Source organism: Hibiscus syriacus, unplaced genomic scaffold (genome assembly GCF_006381635.1).
Source record: "Hibiscus syriacus cultivar Baekdansim isolate YM2019G1 unplaced genomic scaffold, ASM638163v2 tig00112343_pilon, whole genome shotgun sequence".
Taxonomy (NCBI): Eukaryota; Viridiplantae; Streptophyta; class Magnoliopsida; order Malvales; family Malvaceae; genus Hibiscus; species Hibiscus syriacus.
The window spans coordinates 1,205,749-1,222,068 of NW_024063306.1; the positions used below are offsets into that span (position 1 = coordinate 1,205,749).

General features: G+C 32.9%; 1 protein-coding gene across 1 annotated transcript; it reads left to right on the top strand.

Moving 5' to 3' along the window:
• The first annotated feature begins 11,209 nt into the window (after positions 1 to 11,209).
• LOC120177986 (eukaryotic translation initiation factor 3 subunit B-like) lies at positions 11,210 to 16,106 on the top strand. The gene is made up of 12 exons (XM_039183961.1): positions 11,210 to 11,255; positions 12,175 to 12,358; positions 12,449 to 12,686; positions 12,770 to 12,916; positions 13,438 to 13,566; positions 13,779 to 13,907; positions 13,985 to 14,068; positions 14,144 to 14,268; positions 14,380 to 14,578; positions 14,664 to 15,196; positions 15,370 to 15,478; positions 15,587 to 16,106. The coding sequence occupies exons 1-12, from the start codon at positions 11,225 to 11,227 to the stop codon at positions 15,920 to 15,922; spliced, it is 2,244 nt and encodes a 747-aa protein (XP_039039892.1). The 5' UTR covers positions 11,210 to 11,224; the 3' UTR covers positions 15,923 to 16,106.
• The last annotated feature ends 214 nt before the right edge of the window (positions 16,107 to 16,320 follow it).

The window sequence follows — 16,320 nt, forward strand, 5'->3', positions numbered from 1 at the left end:
CTTCTATTATTCACTTTGAATTATTACACACTTCGTTATTACCTGAGCCTTAACTCTCTCGATTATTCACTCATCCCCCTATAAATACCCCCGAATGCAAACATCAAATCATACTAAAATTACCCACATTTTTCCTTCTATCAAATTTAGTAGATTTTGTTATAATTTTTAGAAGGTAAAATTATTTTTATTATTTTTATTTTATATTTAATTATTTGACCAAATTTTATTGTACTAATTATTTTGTATTATTTTTTACGATTGTAAAATGGAAGGCGCGATCATATCTCGAGATATTTTGTTGATACGGTAACAATATTAAATTATGTTATGTAAATTATTTTTTATTTTTTAGCATTAGTTTATATTTTAATTCGTATATTATTTATTTAATTAGGTGTAAGTCAACCATTATTTTTTGCAGATATAGGACTATCAATCTTCCAAACTCTAAAATGAGGCGTATTTCAACTATTGTTTACTATAATAGATAAATTCGGGAAGATGAAATCGGCGTTGTCTTCACATTAAATCATTTAGTCAGAATATCCTTCAAGATAAACATCACTTTTGAGGAGCTTATGACTAAAAATTCAAAGAAGGTTCATGTTAGAAGTACTAGAATATTGGCTTCACTTCAGTACAAATTTCCAACTACACTATTTCTATTAACTTATACAACGTTCGAACTCTCCAACGATGATAATGTTGCTATGATGGTTGATGCTCAAAATCAAAATTTAGACGGTGATACACAAATGTATGCCATATTTATTGAAGTGTTTGCGGTTCGTGGTATATCATTATGCTCCACTACGGCCTGACTCAATAAGTTGATCAAGTTGACATCCCAACGCAAGTATTGTGTAATGATTTTAACTTGTTAATTGGAAATCCATCTTTTTACCATTCCATCAAGTTCAATGGGGAGAAATTCATCAGCATCTTGTTACGATCTCCACCAAGATGGATCCACGAACAATCCATATGGTAACATCGCTTCCAGTTAAAGGGGAAGACATTCATCTGCCAATTTCTTTGACCTGAATATGAAGATGCCCTCGACACAACAATCTACTCAGTACCCATTTGACATGATGCCTACAAGTTCCAGGGGATGTATTATAAACATGTGAGATATCCGTCAGGAGGTGTCATAAAACCCTACGGTAGTGGCATTGGAAACAACTAAGATGCCATCTGAAATAGTCAGGTGTCATCTGAAACGACTACAAAATATAAACATATAATTATTGTGATAGTTTCAGTGTTGCAGCTGAGGACGAGCCGAAAGTGCATGCTCTTCGTCCAAGAGTCGGGGGATGATAATGATGTGACGGTGGATGTTTTTATCGACACCGACAAATGCTCCCTCCTCGTGCTTCATCAGAAAGTATGAATTACTTCCCGTTCGTGTTGGACCAATGATAATAGTCATCCACAATCGAATAATGATACACATAAATTGGCTCCCTAAAGGGAATACATCTACATCAATTGTAACATCCCAAACTACGGGTTAGTGATTAAATCGTAAATTTTCAGAAATTGGTGATAAAAATAGAATAGTTGAATAGTTCAATGATTTATTTGTAAATATTTCCTGAAATTTGTTAGTAATTATGAAAATAATTAAAGGGCAAAATGGTCATTTGACATGAAATATTTTTATTTTCCTTATAAGATAAGGGAAACCCACGTGGAATCACAATTCTCTCATCTTCTTCTCTTCTTCTCCCGTGGAAGCTAGGAAAAGGTAAGAGTTTCTTTATTTCTGGATTATTTGTTCAATTAAAGGTTAGGTTTTGATCATTAGATGATAACTAAGCTTAAGGAAAGCATAAGTTGTCTTATGATCAAAAGATGAAGAAGTTATAAAAGATTAAAAGAAACGGGATTTTTATATGAAATTATGGAAAAGAGTTGATAAGTTGAATTTGAAGTTAAATTTGACTTGTCATCATGTTAATTAAGGAATATGAAGTGTTAGAATTGTATTTAGAACATATTGAAATTTGAGTATGATTCTTTAATTACATATGAAGGATAGGATTTTGAAGTTATAGATGATTTTCATGGATATAAGTTGGTTTAAGTAATGGTAGTTGAGTTTAATGACATGGTAGGGGTTTAAAATAGAAGAATTGAATGAAGAATTGATGATTTTCGGGCTTAAAATACAATTTCTGGGTAGAGGGAACCGATACCCTATGAATGGGAATCGATTCCCCCTCTTGAACGAAAAATTCCAGTATGTTCAGGGGATATCGATTCCCCCCTAAATGAAAAATGGAATTTGGTTCTTTAATTTGGTTTAAGTTGTTAACATCAAGTTTAAGGTTTAGGTTTCTGATAGTTGTTTTGAAATGTTATATTTATGTAGATATTGAGTCTAAACAAGTTCCGGAACAATCAAAAGATTAGGATCGAATCAAAGCAAACAAGGCTAAGGTGAGTGCAATTTTAATTGTACTTATATTATTGAACGAACATTGGCTTGCGATGAGCTAGTGATGGAGTTACTATGGTAAGAAGTGACTCCTAAAATGTTATTTGATTTGTGATTCTTATATGTGCATGAATACATGAAATGGGTATAGGTTATTATATATGTTACATGATATGCATAGACACAAGATAAAACATAAGATATATGATATTATATACATGATTATATGCATATGTGATATATGCTATGATACATGACCAATGTAAAATGAGATAAGCTATGTGATATTATATGAAATACATGGTTACATATATACATGTGGTATGTGACAAAAAAGAAATAACAAGCGATGAGAAATGTATTCATCGTAAATGCCCATAGTATATGATACGAGAGCTATAGGTATAGTTGCCATGCCAAGAGTCGAGGGTATTGTAGTCCTTCGGGACGTAGTGGTCCTACGGGACATATATAGCAGTCCTTCAGGACGAATACTGAACAAATGTTCGGTGCCCATGAGGGAATTTATACGAGCTGTGGTGACAGCATTAGTGCACAACCTCAATGTACTCGCATACCTTTGTTCTCAACAACAATATAAATGGGCAATTGAAATATAAATTAAAGTGAAAGTGATGCAAAAAGGTAAGTTTTATATGTGCATGACTTGGTTATATATGTCATATGAAATATATACATGCATATTGAAATATCATGATCAAATGGTAAGAATGCATATTCATGAATCTACTGTTACATGTTTATTTATTGCCTCACTAAGTCTATGACTTAGCGTGTAAGTGATTTACACGTAGGTACCAAGAAACGAGAAGAGCAAGAATAGAAGTAGCAAGGACATTATTATTACTAGAAGATCATATCAGAAGTAATCGACAAAGTAGGTATTTTGTTGTGTATAGAGTGTTGGCATGTAATAAGTCGTTAATTATGAGCACTCTGATCGAGTTTGTATTTTGTGGTCTCTTTTATGTAAATTAACGTATTTCGTTTTAATAAAAGTTTTAAAGTTCCCTATTTTTCTTTAAGAGTCAAAGTTTGAAAAGTCAAAGTGACACCTCGGACTTGTATTCGAGTCGGGTACGGGGTTGGGGTGTTACAGTTAATGGCATCAGAGCTAAGGTTTAGTCGATTCTCAGCATAAACCGGAGTCTAGAGTGTTTTATAAGGTATACATGCCAACAAAATAGTGAAAACTTCTTATCTGATGGAATAGTAAGTGTATGTCTTGCTAATAGAATTAAAATGTTATGTTATATTAGATGTATGATCATAAGAGTTTCCAAAGTGAAATACAAGGTAATAGACTGAAGGTAATAGCATTCACCTGCCCTGACCAGGCAGGGAGAAGAGCGAAAAACCTCAGGGCGTGCTTGTACAAGATTAAGAATGTTTCATGATGTTAAATGATGTTATGATGTGTTTTCAATTTTATATTTCTATAATTCATAGAATGAATGTATCGAAAATAGTTGAGAACACCCGAGTTCAAGGGTGAATTTGAGAAATGTTCTATTGTTATAGACACTTGATTAATGATAGGAAGATAATGTTAGAAGGTTTTTATTTCTCCAAATATGAGAAGTTAAATTGAGTAGTTTCGTTACTACGTGAGCAAGCTAGAGTATGGTGGACAAATGTCACCATGAGAATGTTAAAAGACTCAATGATGTGGGTATTATTTGTAGAAAAAATTCAAGAATAAGTACATGGATGACTGTTCATAAGACAAATAAAGCTAGAATATACGGACAAGAAGAAAGGGAATTACACATGCATGTGTATGAGGATAAGTTTAATAAGTTAAGGAGATACGCTACTGAGTTAATCCCGATTAAGAAAAATAAGAAGGATACATGTGATTGGTTGTTTAAGGCTTGCGCCTTAAATTAAAAGAGTGTTACTGGTTTTGAAATTGTTCTCATTTCAAGAAATGGTTAATCGCGTTAAAGTTTTAGAGAGAGCTAAGAATGAAAGGATTGCATAACAAAAATCTCAAATGATTAAGAGAAGTAGTGCTTCATAAATTTAAGCACCAACAAAGAAAGATAAAGATTCTGGTTTTTAACTTTAAACCAGATATGAATTAGTTGTATTCTCCGCCATAGAATAAAACAAATCAGTTCAAATGGATTGGAAATTATAGTATTAAAGGAACTTTATCATTCTGAAATAGAATAGTTTCTTTACAATATGGACAAGATAAAGTGGAAGAGATGGATGTTAAATGGAGAATATTAAAAGATCAAGGAAGGGTTTAAAAATATGAATATCAGTAATCAGTTACAATACAAAGGTAAATGGAATGGTTGAATTTGAACCAAAGGAATCATATGATGTATGAGAGAGAATGAAGGTTTGATAAGTGAAAGAAATAGATGATGAATTATTTTGACCGGAAATAATACATATATGGATAGTTTGATGAAGGTTTATGTTTTGATTGAAAGAAATAAGTTGATCAATAAATTAGTGTGATAGTGAATGTATTAAGTTAAAGGATTTGTATGTTTGACGGAAACAAAGGATTGATAGAAAGGTTAAAAGGGATAAAGAAGGAAAAATATAAATAATATGAAATGAATGTAAAAGCATAAGATAAAAGGGTAATGAAATAATTAAATTAATGAAGTAAAGTTTATGATAGCACGAAAGATTTGTTGAAGAGGTGATATGTGAAAAGGAATAATAGACATATAGATAATATTGTGTATAAGCAAGAGTGTGGATATGATAAGGGGTTTGCATTATAGATGGCAAGAGTTAGCGAGGACTAACAAAATTATATGATGACAATGTATTGGAATTATAAGATATTGTTAAGTTATGATAACCAAATATGAAGTGGATCCGGATATAGTTGTATGTCTTGATTATGTAATGTGATGTGGTGAAGGAAATAAGGATTTATATGTTTAAGAGAATATAAAGAGTAATAGAAGAGTTTAAGAATGAGTATATTGGTGAACAATTTATAAGACAAAGAAAGTTATAAAGTTTGATTCTGAAACAAAAGAATAATATTGTGTATAAGTAAAAATATGAGTTTAAAAAGTTGAGTAAGATACCGTTGCAGAAAATTTCGACGAAAAAGAAGGTATATGATCGGGTTGATAAGGGTTATACCCTAGATTGAAAAGCTAAGGATTGTGTTCAGAAAATTAAATATGCAACCGAATAATATTAGAGGATCTCCACTATTCTAAAGTGGAGAATTTAGATGAAGTAAATTAGTTGTTATGCGGTTAAGCTAAAGTGTAGTAAACAAATGTTATTATGAGAATAATGAAATATTCATTGATATGAATATTATTTAGGAAGAGTTTAAAGAAATAGGTACATCGATGATTATTTTATAAGATAGAAGACGTTGAAATGATGAGTGTGAACAAAGAAAATTTCATGGTGCATGAGAATGAATGTGGATTTGAAAAGTTAAGTAAACTATTGTTGAGATAATTCTGGTTGGAAAAAGGGTATATGATTAATTGATTAGGGCCGATGCCCCAATTGAACAGTTGTTATTGACTAGTTGTAGGAGCAAAAGTGATAGAGTAATAAGATTAGAAGAAAATATAAAGTGAATTAATCAAGTATAATATGGATCTAGATATGGTTATGTATTTTAACCATATAGATATGATAAAGGCGATGAGAAAAGTATTTATAGGTTTTAAAAAAGAACTTTGAGGGGAAAAAATATACTACAAGAGATGGTAAAGAATGAGGTTATGTATAAGTGAAGATGCTTATCAAAGTTATAAAGATGTGATAAATATCGTAATTAGAGATGAATATAATGAGATGAATAGAGTATGAAAACACTGGTGAAAGATATGATATGATTTAGTTATGGATAAGGGGATCTTATTATAGAAAGATGAGTTTCAAGGATCCGATATGATAAAGATTATATGGAAGTGTATATTATAAGTTCGGTGGAGAAGTAAAAAAAATGTGCAAGGTAATATGAAAGATTGTTTGATTTCATAAAATATATGTTTAATCACAATTGAAGAAGATGTAAGGTTATATTCTTGGTCAAACGATGATGGAATAAAAGTTTGGTTATTATTGCAAAGTAATTAAGAATTTATAAGGAATTTGATTGATTTATGATGTTAAGTGATGAAAATGAATGTTACTGTCTACGTGATGAGTAACATCATATGAATTTTAGAAACATCAAAGGAAAATACAGAATCGAAAGAGAGAAAATAAAGAAAATGATGAGATTATTGTTTTATGATAAACGACAGTAGATTAATGAATAAGGGAAAAAGTTAGTGGAATAACTAAAGGAATGAAAGAGTGAATAAAGGAAACAACATGAGAGTATTAGAATATATGTTTTTATCAATGTGTGCAATGAAAATTCGAGGACGGATTTTCTTAAAAGGAGGGGAGATTTGTAACATCTCAAACTACGGGTTAGTGATTAAATCGTAAATTTTCAGAAATGGTGATAAAAATAGAATAGTTGAATAGTTCAATGATTTATTTGTAAATATTTCCTGAAATTTGTTAGTAATTATGAAAAGAATTAAAGGGCAAAATGGTCATTTGACATGAAAGATTTTTATTTTCCTTATAAGATAAGGGAAACCCACGTGGAATCACAATTCTCTCATCTTCTTCTCTTCTTCTCCCGTGGAAGCTAGGCAAAGGTAAGAGTTTCTTTATTTATGGATTATTTGTTCAATTAAAGGTTAGGTTTTGATCATTAGATGATAACTTAGCTTAAGGAAAGCATAAGTTGTTTTATGATCAAAAGATGAAGAAGTTATAAAAGATTAAAGGAAACGGGATTTTATATGAAATTATGGAAAAGAGTTGATAAGTTGAATTTGAAGTTAAATTTGACTTGTCATCATGTTAATTAAGGAATATGAAGTGTTAAATTGTATTTAGAACATATTGAAATTTGAGTATGATTCTTTAATTACATATGAAGGATAGGATTTTGAAGTTATAGATGATTTTCATGGATATAAGTTGGTTTAAGTAATAGTAGTTGAGTTTAATGACATGGTAAGGGTTTAAAATAGAAGAATTGAATGAAGAATTGATGATTTTCGGGCTTAAAATACAATTTCTGGGTAGAGGGAACCGATACTCTATGAATGTGAATCGATTCCCCTTCTTGAACGAAAAATTCCAGTATGTTCAGGGGGTATCGATTCCCCCTAAATGAAAAATGGAATTTGGTTCTTTAATTTGGTTTAAGTTGTTAACATCAAGTTTAAGATTTAGGCTTCTGATAGTTGTTTTGAAATGTTATATTTATGTAGATATTGAGTCTAAACAAGTTCCGGAACAATCAAAAGATTAGGATCGAATCAAAGCAAACAAGGCTAAGGTGAGTGCAATTTTAATTGTACTTATATTATTGAACGAGCATTGGCTTGCGATGAGCTAGTGATGGAGTTACTATGGTAAGAAGTGACTCCTAAAATGTTATTTGATTGTGATTCTTATATGTGCATGAATACATGAAATGGGTATAGGTTATTATATATGTTACATGATATGGATAGACATAAGAGCATAAAACATAAGATATATGATATTATATACATGATTATATGCATATGTGATATATGCTATGAGACATGACCAATGTGAAATGAGATAAGCTATGTGATATGATATGAAATACATGGTTACACATACATGTGGTATGTGACAGAAAGAAAGAACAAGTGATTAGAAATGTATTCATCGTAAATGCCCATAGTATATGATACGAGAGCTATAGGTATAGTTGTCATGCCAAGAGTGATGGTATGTAGTCTTTCGGGACGTGGTGGTCTTACGGGACATATATAGCAGTCCTTCGGGACGAATATTGAACAAATGTTCGGTGCCCATGAGGGAATTTATACGAGCTGTGGTGACAATATTAGTGCACAACCTCAATGTACTCACATACCTTTGTTCTCAACAACAATATAAATGGGCAATTGGAATATAAATTAAAGTGAAAGTGATGCAAAAAGGTAAGTTTCATGTGTGCATGACTTGGTTATATATGTCATATGAAATATATACATGCATATTGAAATATCATGATCAAATGGTAATAATGCATATTCATGAATCTACTGTTACATGTTTATTTATTGCCTCACTAAGTCTATGACTTAGCGTGTAAGTGATTTACACATAGGTACCAAGAAACGAGAATAGCAAGAATAGAAGTAGCAAGGACAATATTATTACTAGAAGATCAGATAAGAAGTAATCGACAAAGTATGTATTTTGTTGTGTATAGAGTGTTGGCATGTAATAAGTCGTTAATTATGAGTACTCTGATCGAGTTTATATTTTGTGGTCTCTTTTATGTAAATTAACGTATTTCGTTTTAATGAAAGTTTTAAATTTCCCTATTTTTCTTTAATAGTCAAAGTTTGAAAAGTCAAAGTGACACATCGGACTCGTATTCGAGTCGGGTTGGGGTGTTACATCGATCCTCCCAGATCATTACCCACTCGTTGTGCTTAATCAGCCAGTTGACTTCTTTTTTGACCACTCTATCGATGTTATGCATATTGTCGAGATTCCTAGTGCTTCGGGAATAGATTATAAGAAACCAAATTGGCGGAGCATGAGATCAATATGATGCCACTCAACAATAGCATAAAATATCAGAGGGACCACTGCCACCCATATATCTAATGGGCAACTCAAATGAAGTAAGATACAACACCTCATTTCTTCATTAGGATAAGGAACCAATTCAAATTAAAACAAATATATATAATTATATCAAACTAATATTTTAATTATATAACAACGGATTAAAGGTAAGTAAAAAAATTAAAATATGTACCTTGTATTGGTCTTTTGATCAATAGGCAACTGAATTTCTTCCAGTTTATCTGGTATGTCACGATGATCTTTCCTTATAGATGACCCTTATTCAGTGTAAAAAATTCATTATATACTCAAAAAAATATTTATATAAAAACTCAGTATTAAAATTACCTCAACAATAACGGTTTTTCACGACCGGACATAAAAAGGGCTTGGACTTTTTTTAAAAATGGTTAACTATTTCAAATACCACTCATCTTTAAGCTTTGACTCGTTTATGCCCACTAATGTTTTAATTTTATCAATTTTAACATTAACATTTAAATTTAACTGCAATTATGTCACTCTATCGTTAATGACTTAACGAAACGATGACATGTCATCTCCGAGGCGTGATGTTGCTAACGTGGCTCTCTCATAAAAACAAATTCATTTTGACACGATTATTTTAATACTCAAAAAGCTCAAAGTCTCAAACTACATAGTTTCGCTTAAGAAAAAAATGAATGATAAACTATAAAACCAGTAAATCACCCGCGTTATATATTTTTCATCGTTATATCTCGCTCCTATTATTTTTCCTCTGCATACCCATTGTCTCTCGCTCTTCCTTAATAACCTAGGGACTAATTCTAAAACATATTCAAAACAGTGTCACTCGCTCTCTTTTTTCCTCTGTTTTGAAAACCGGACCGACCGATTCAACCGGAAACCGTTGCTTAGTCCGGTTTAATCTAAACCGGTTGAACCGCTATTAGTGAACCGGCCAGAACCACTGAACCGTTCGAACCGGACCGGCTGAAAACCGAAAAAAATCGGGAAAAACCGGATTTTTTGTTTTTTTTAAAATTAAACCAAACAACGTCGTTTGTTAAATGAGCCAAGTCGAACTCGAGTATTGCTGAGCTCGACTCGAACTTGAAAACTTTAAAAGTAAGCTCAACTCACTCAAACTCACAAGCTAAAAATTATCAAGTTCAACTCAAACTCGAAATATAATATTGAAACTTGAACTCAAAAAGGCTTGAACTCAAAAAAAAATTAGAAGCTCGATTGAAGCCTAAAATTCGAGCTTTATTGAAGTGAAAGAATAGTTCACTCAATGCTCACCAAAAGGCTCCATGATTTTGAATGTCAAATTACCTCTATTATTTATAGAAGTTAGTTGTGATGCGCTTCTATGTTTCTTAGAATGTGAGATTGTTTTGTTATCATATTTTTACTCTTTAGACTTTTGGGATGCTCTTTATGTTTCTTAGCCATGTGATATTGTTTTATAAAAAAAAATAAACCAAACAATATCATTTTGTTATGATTTTTAACCCCAAATTTATTTTTTAATTATAGTTATATAATTATATTTATTATTTAATATGTTTTACCTTAAATATTATGTTGTAGTTAATTTGAATCATTTTGTTTCACTTGATTTTATTGTTTTTAACTTATATATGTTATGACTTGCTTTTAATATGACTTGTGATATAAAAAATTGTTTTTTATTAAATATTTTTGATATTTTTATTTAATTTTTTAAATAATTATGATGTCATCCGATTATTTCGATCGATCGAAATTATTGAATCAGTAAATCGGTAACATGACCGATTCGCTAACCGGTCCGGTTCTAAAAACCATGCTTTTTTTCACAGCAATCTGTGCTGGTATCAGTATTTTAAGTTAGGTTTGTTCACTTCATTTCCTCCCCCAACCCCCTCTACCGATCTATTTAGGGTTCTCTCCAATATTCATTTTCTTTATGGTTTTTCTCTTTGAATAGAATTGGAGATTTGGCTGATATTTGGGTGGCGATTCATCGTTCATGACGATTCCAGATTCGGGTTTCATGATGGAGAACGGGACAAGTTGCTTACCGTGCACGCCCGCAGAAGAAAAAAAATCATTACTGATTTAAAAACAAATCTGAATGTAATTTGAAACATGGCAACTTGTATTTCGTTATTTCCAGCAGGTTCGTTTTAAAACGAATTTCAACTTTCTCTTTTTTGCCTGGTTTCTTTCTGGATCTTGAAGAAATGCATTTGATTTGTTTTTTTATTTAACTTAATTACCTAATTCTTAGCATTTTGTATAAATCAATTGTGCAAACGGAATAGAGGCACTACTTTGAATATGTTTTAGAATTAATCCATAGGCTATTAAGGAAAAACGAGAAACAATGAGGATGCAGAGGAAGAAGAATGAGAGAGAAATATGTTGAAGAAGATATAAGATGGGTGTTTCACCGGTTTTAGTAGTTTACCCTTCATTTGTTTTTCTTAAGCAAAATTACATAGTTTTGGACTTTTTGAGTATTAATAAAATTGTATCAAAATGATGTCGTTTTGGTGATAAAATTACGTCACAGTCTAAAGATACTATGTCATGTCGTTAACCTATTAACGACATAATGTTATAATTGTAGTTAAAGGGGTTAACGACATAATGTTATAATTGTAGTTAAATTTAAATGTTTGTATTAAAATTAATAAAATTAAAACGTTAATGACATAAACGAATTTAAATTTAAAGGAGAGTGATATTTGAAGTAATTAACCTAAAAAAAAATTGGCCGGTCCTCGCTAGTAATATAAGGGTTTTGAGTTAAAGGGGTTAACGATATAATGTTATAATTGTAGTTAAATTTAAACGTTTATATTAAAATTAATAAAATTAAAACGTTAATGACATAAACGAATTTAAATTTAAAGGAAAGTGGTATTTGAAGTAATTAACCTAAAAAAAAAATTGGCCGGTCTTCGCTAGTAATATAAGGGTTTCGAGTCTAACGAGGCCCATGTAGAATTCTGCTTATATAGATCTGTCCAATGGATCGTCAAACATTTCTCTTCTCTTTCATTTCTTTTAACCCAAACTCGGCAAGGATTTAGGAACCCTAAAAATTCAGATAATCCAAAGAAAAAGCGGACAAGTGATCAAACATCAGCTCACCATGGCCGCCGAGGTGAAGCTAATGAACGAGATTGAAGCGACGGCTGCACAAATGGACATCGATATGAACATAGATTTCAGCTCCATCCAACTTCCTCCCGGTGAAAACTTTGGCATCATCAGGTGCTGCACCTAATTTCTTTCTAAATGCTTTACACTGAATTTGTGTGTGTTTTTATTTTATCTTATTTTTCTAATTTCCGCTTTGGACAGTGACGACGAGGATGTTTACCATGATGACCAATTAGAGTTAGATTCCGGATTTGGAAACGTCATTGTTGTCGATAATCTTCCTGTTGTTCCTCGTGAAAAGTTTGAGAAACTCGAAGGTGTTCTTCGAAAAATCTATAGTCAGATCGGGGTGATTAAGGAAGATGGTCTCTGGATGCCCGTAGATCCTGAGACGAAGAAAACCCTAGGTTACTGCTTTATAGAGTATAATACTCCTCAGGTTCGTTGTCTATTGCTTTGACTATTGTATGAATTTATCTTTTGAAATCTGAATTGTTTATTCTTTGTTCGCTATGGATTTAGGAAGCTGAACTTGCTAAGGAGAAGACTCATGGGTATAAGTTGGATAGAGCTCATATATTTGCTGTGAACATGTTCGATGATTTTGACAAGTACATGAAAGTTCCTGATGAATGGGCTCCACCCGAGATTAAACCCTACACACCAGGGGTAATATTCATATATATATTATTAAATATGGTTTCTCTCCATTGTTTTAGTAGCAAAGGCATTTAATTTATGTGTTCTTCACAATTGCTATAAACTCCCGATGGGAGTACAATTGTTTATTTGTGGTGTTCTCATATATACACGATTTTTTTGGCGCAAACATTGATGACAAGCTGCTTATAATGCATGATTATGGAGTTTGTATAAAAGGTTTTAAACTTTTTGAATATGTAAAAGGCATTTCTCCTTTGACATAGGCCAGGGTTAGTGCTTAGTATTTAAATTTTTTCGTATATCAATTTACTTGCATTAAGATTGTAGAGAAGTTAATCACAGGTTCTTCCTTGAATAGTATTATGTAGATTTTGTTGCTATTATATTTGTTTCTAAGGAATATATGAGTTTACTATCACAGAGATAAACTCAAATCTCAACTCTTCTTACGACACAAACACCTCTGTTCTATCCGTTGCTTCCGAGTGCTTTGTCTTTATTACTTAAATACTTTGTTGACTTTGTAGGAAAATCTTCAAAAATGGCTTGCTGATGAGAAGGCACGAGATCAATTTGTGATTCGTGCAGGCACTGATACCGAGGTTCTATGGAATGATGCAAGGCAGTCTAAAACTGAGCTTGTTTACAAACGCACTGTAAGTGGTTTCCAGTTCGTAAAACACTTTCTTTATATCTATCTGTGTTTTATGCATGTTGGCTAATTATTCTTGCTGGTGTTTTTGACTGAGTAATATTGATAGATTTAGTTTAAGCAATTGCTTTTGTTGTATACATGTGCTGGTTGTTGTTGTCATTATTCTATTGTTAATGCACTATATATAATGTTCATAACTGGTTTTGTTTACAGTACTGGACTGAGAGCTTTGTTCAGTGGTCTCCCATGGGTACATACTTGGCAACAGTTCACAGGCAAGGAGCAGCAGTTTGGGGAGGTGCCAATACCTTTAACCGTCTAATGCGTTATGCCCATCCTCAAGTGAGAAATAGATTTGCTTAACTTCATCTCTAAACTTTGATAACCCTCATCTTTAAGATGATATTATATGTATGCAGGTTAAACTTATTGATTTTTCTCCTGGTGAGAAATTTTTGGTGACATACAGCAGCCATGAACCAAGCAATCCTCGTGATGCAAATGTGAGGTTACGGAACAAACTTTTATTTTTTCCTCCTATTCTGATGTCACTTCTGATATAGCCTTAATTTATTTAGAGGGTTGTGATAAATATTTTTGACGTGAGAACTGGAAAAGTGATGAGAGATTTTAAGGGAAGTGCAGACGAATTTGCAATTGGAGGTGCTGGTGGTGTTGCTGGTGTTTCTTGGCCTATTTTCAGGTGATTCTTCCTTATGTTCCTTCATGTAATCATCTGTTTATATGTATATGTATCAACCCTCTCCTTTCACCTTATTTTTCCTATTATCTAACTACAAATTTAATGTTCCAGGTGGGGAGGTGGAAAGGAGGACAAGTACTTTGCCAAACTTGGGAAGAATATGATATCTGTTTATGAAACAGAGACCTTTAGCCTTATTGACAAGAAATCTTTGAAGGTTGAGAATGTTGTGGATTTCAGTTGGTCACCAACTGATCCCATCATTGCACTTTTTGTTCCTGAACTTGGTGGTGGAAACCAACCTGCTAGGGTCAGCACTTTTGCTCCACTTAGAGGCTCCATTCTATTTTGAAGTTTTGATGTTATCTAATATGACGTGTGCTTGTATTTCTCAGGTGAGTCTAGTTCAAATACCTGGAAAAGAGGAATTGAGGCAGAAGAATCTTTTCAGCATTAGTGATTGCAAAATGTACTGGCAAAGCAATGGTGAGTATCTTGCTGTGAAGGCTGATCGTTATACAAAAACAAAGAAAAGCACGTACACTGGGTTTGAGCTCTTCCGCATCAGAGAAAGGGACATACCAATTGAAGTTTTGGAACTTGATAATAAAAATGACAAGATTATTGCCTTCGCTTGGGAGCCCAAGGGACACAGATTTGCTGTTATACATGGCGATAATCCAAGGCCTGATATTAGCTTTTACACAATGCGAAGCACTCACAATTTAGGCCGTGTTTCAAAGCTCACTACTCTAAAAGGCAAGCAGGCAAATGCTTTATTCTGGTCACCTGGTGGCCGCTTCATAGTACTTGCTGGATTGAAGGGTTTCAATGGTCAATTGGAATTCTTCAACGTTGATGAGCTTGAAACCATGGCGACTGCTGAACATTTTATGGCAACAGATGTTGAATGGGATCCCACTGGAAGGTAATGCCACTAACAATTTGATGACATCTATACTGAATTTACATTTTATGCCCTTCATTTTTGTGTTTAATTGTACTGAGATGCTTTTACATCTATATTGAATTTACATTTTACACCCTTCAATAGAACGGTTGTTTGCATTTTGTATTCTAGCATGTTCTCTGTATATGCAGGTATGTTGCCACTTCAGTGACTTCAGTTCATGAAATGGAGAATGGTTTCAACATATGGTCCTTCAATGGCAAGCTACTTTACCGGATACTGAAGGATCATTTCTTCCAGGTAAATGAATTGTTCTTGTTGCAGTTAGCTTGTTCATTTTAATTGCTTGTGCTTGTTCATGATCCGAGTGCTTGCTGGATGTTTGTTCTTCGTCATATTTTATTGCAGTTCCTGTGGCGCCCAAGGCCGCCATCATTCTTGACTCCCGAGAAGGAAGAAGAGATTGCAAAGAACTTGAAGAAGTACAGCAAGAAATACGAGGCAGAGGACCAAGATGTATCGATGCTATTGAGCGAGCAAGATCGTGAGAAGAGAAGGATGCTGAAGGAGGAATGGGAAAAATGGGTTGAGGTATGGAGGCGGGCACACGAGGAGGAACAACTGGAGAGGCAGAAGTTGAGGGATGGAGAAGCCAGCGGTGAAGAAGAAGAATACGAGGCCAAAGAAGTTGAAGTAGAGGAAGTGTTGGATGTGTCAGAAGAGGTCATATCATTTGAAGATTGAAAGCTGAAGAAGCAAACGAACTCAGTGGCACTTGATTCTTCAGTATGATGATGTTACCTTCTTTTTGGAGCTGAAGTCATTATTAGAGATATTTGTTCGAGAGTTTTGGGTCATGACATTTATGTTTGAGTGGGTCGGTGAGCACTGGACTGAGGTTAATGTTAGATTAGAATCAGATATATAATTCTATTGTCAGGCTTCATTCCTCCACTACTGACGATGGATGGAAACTGTTTCAAATAGAAACTACGTGTAGACAACGCATTAACCAATAGGCATTGGCAGGCCCGTTTCGTTAAAACTAAGGAAGCTAATTAGATTCTTTACCAGTTCTATTTTTTTATATCAAATATAAACTTTCGTGACTGGAACAAATGGGTAATTGGAAAACAACTATG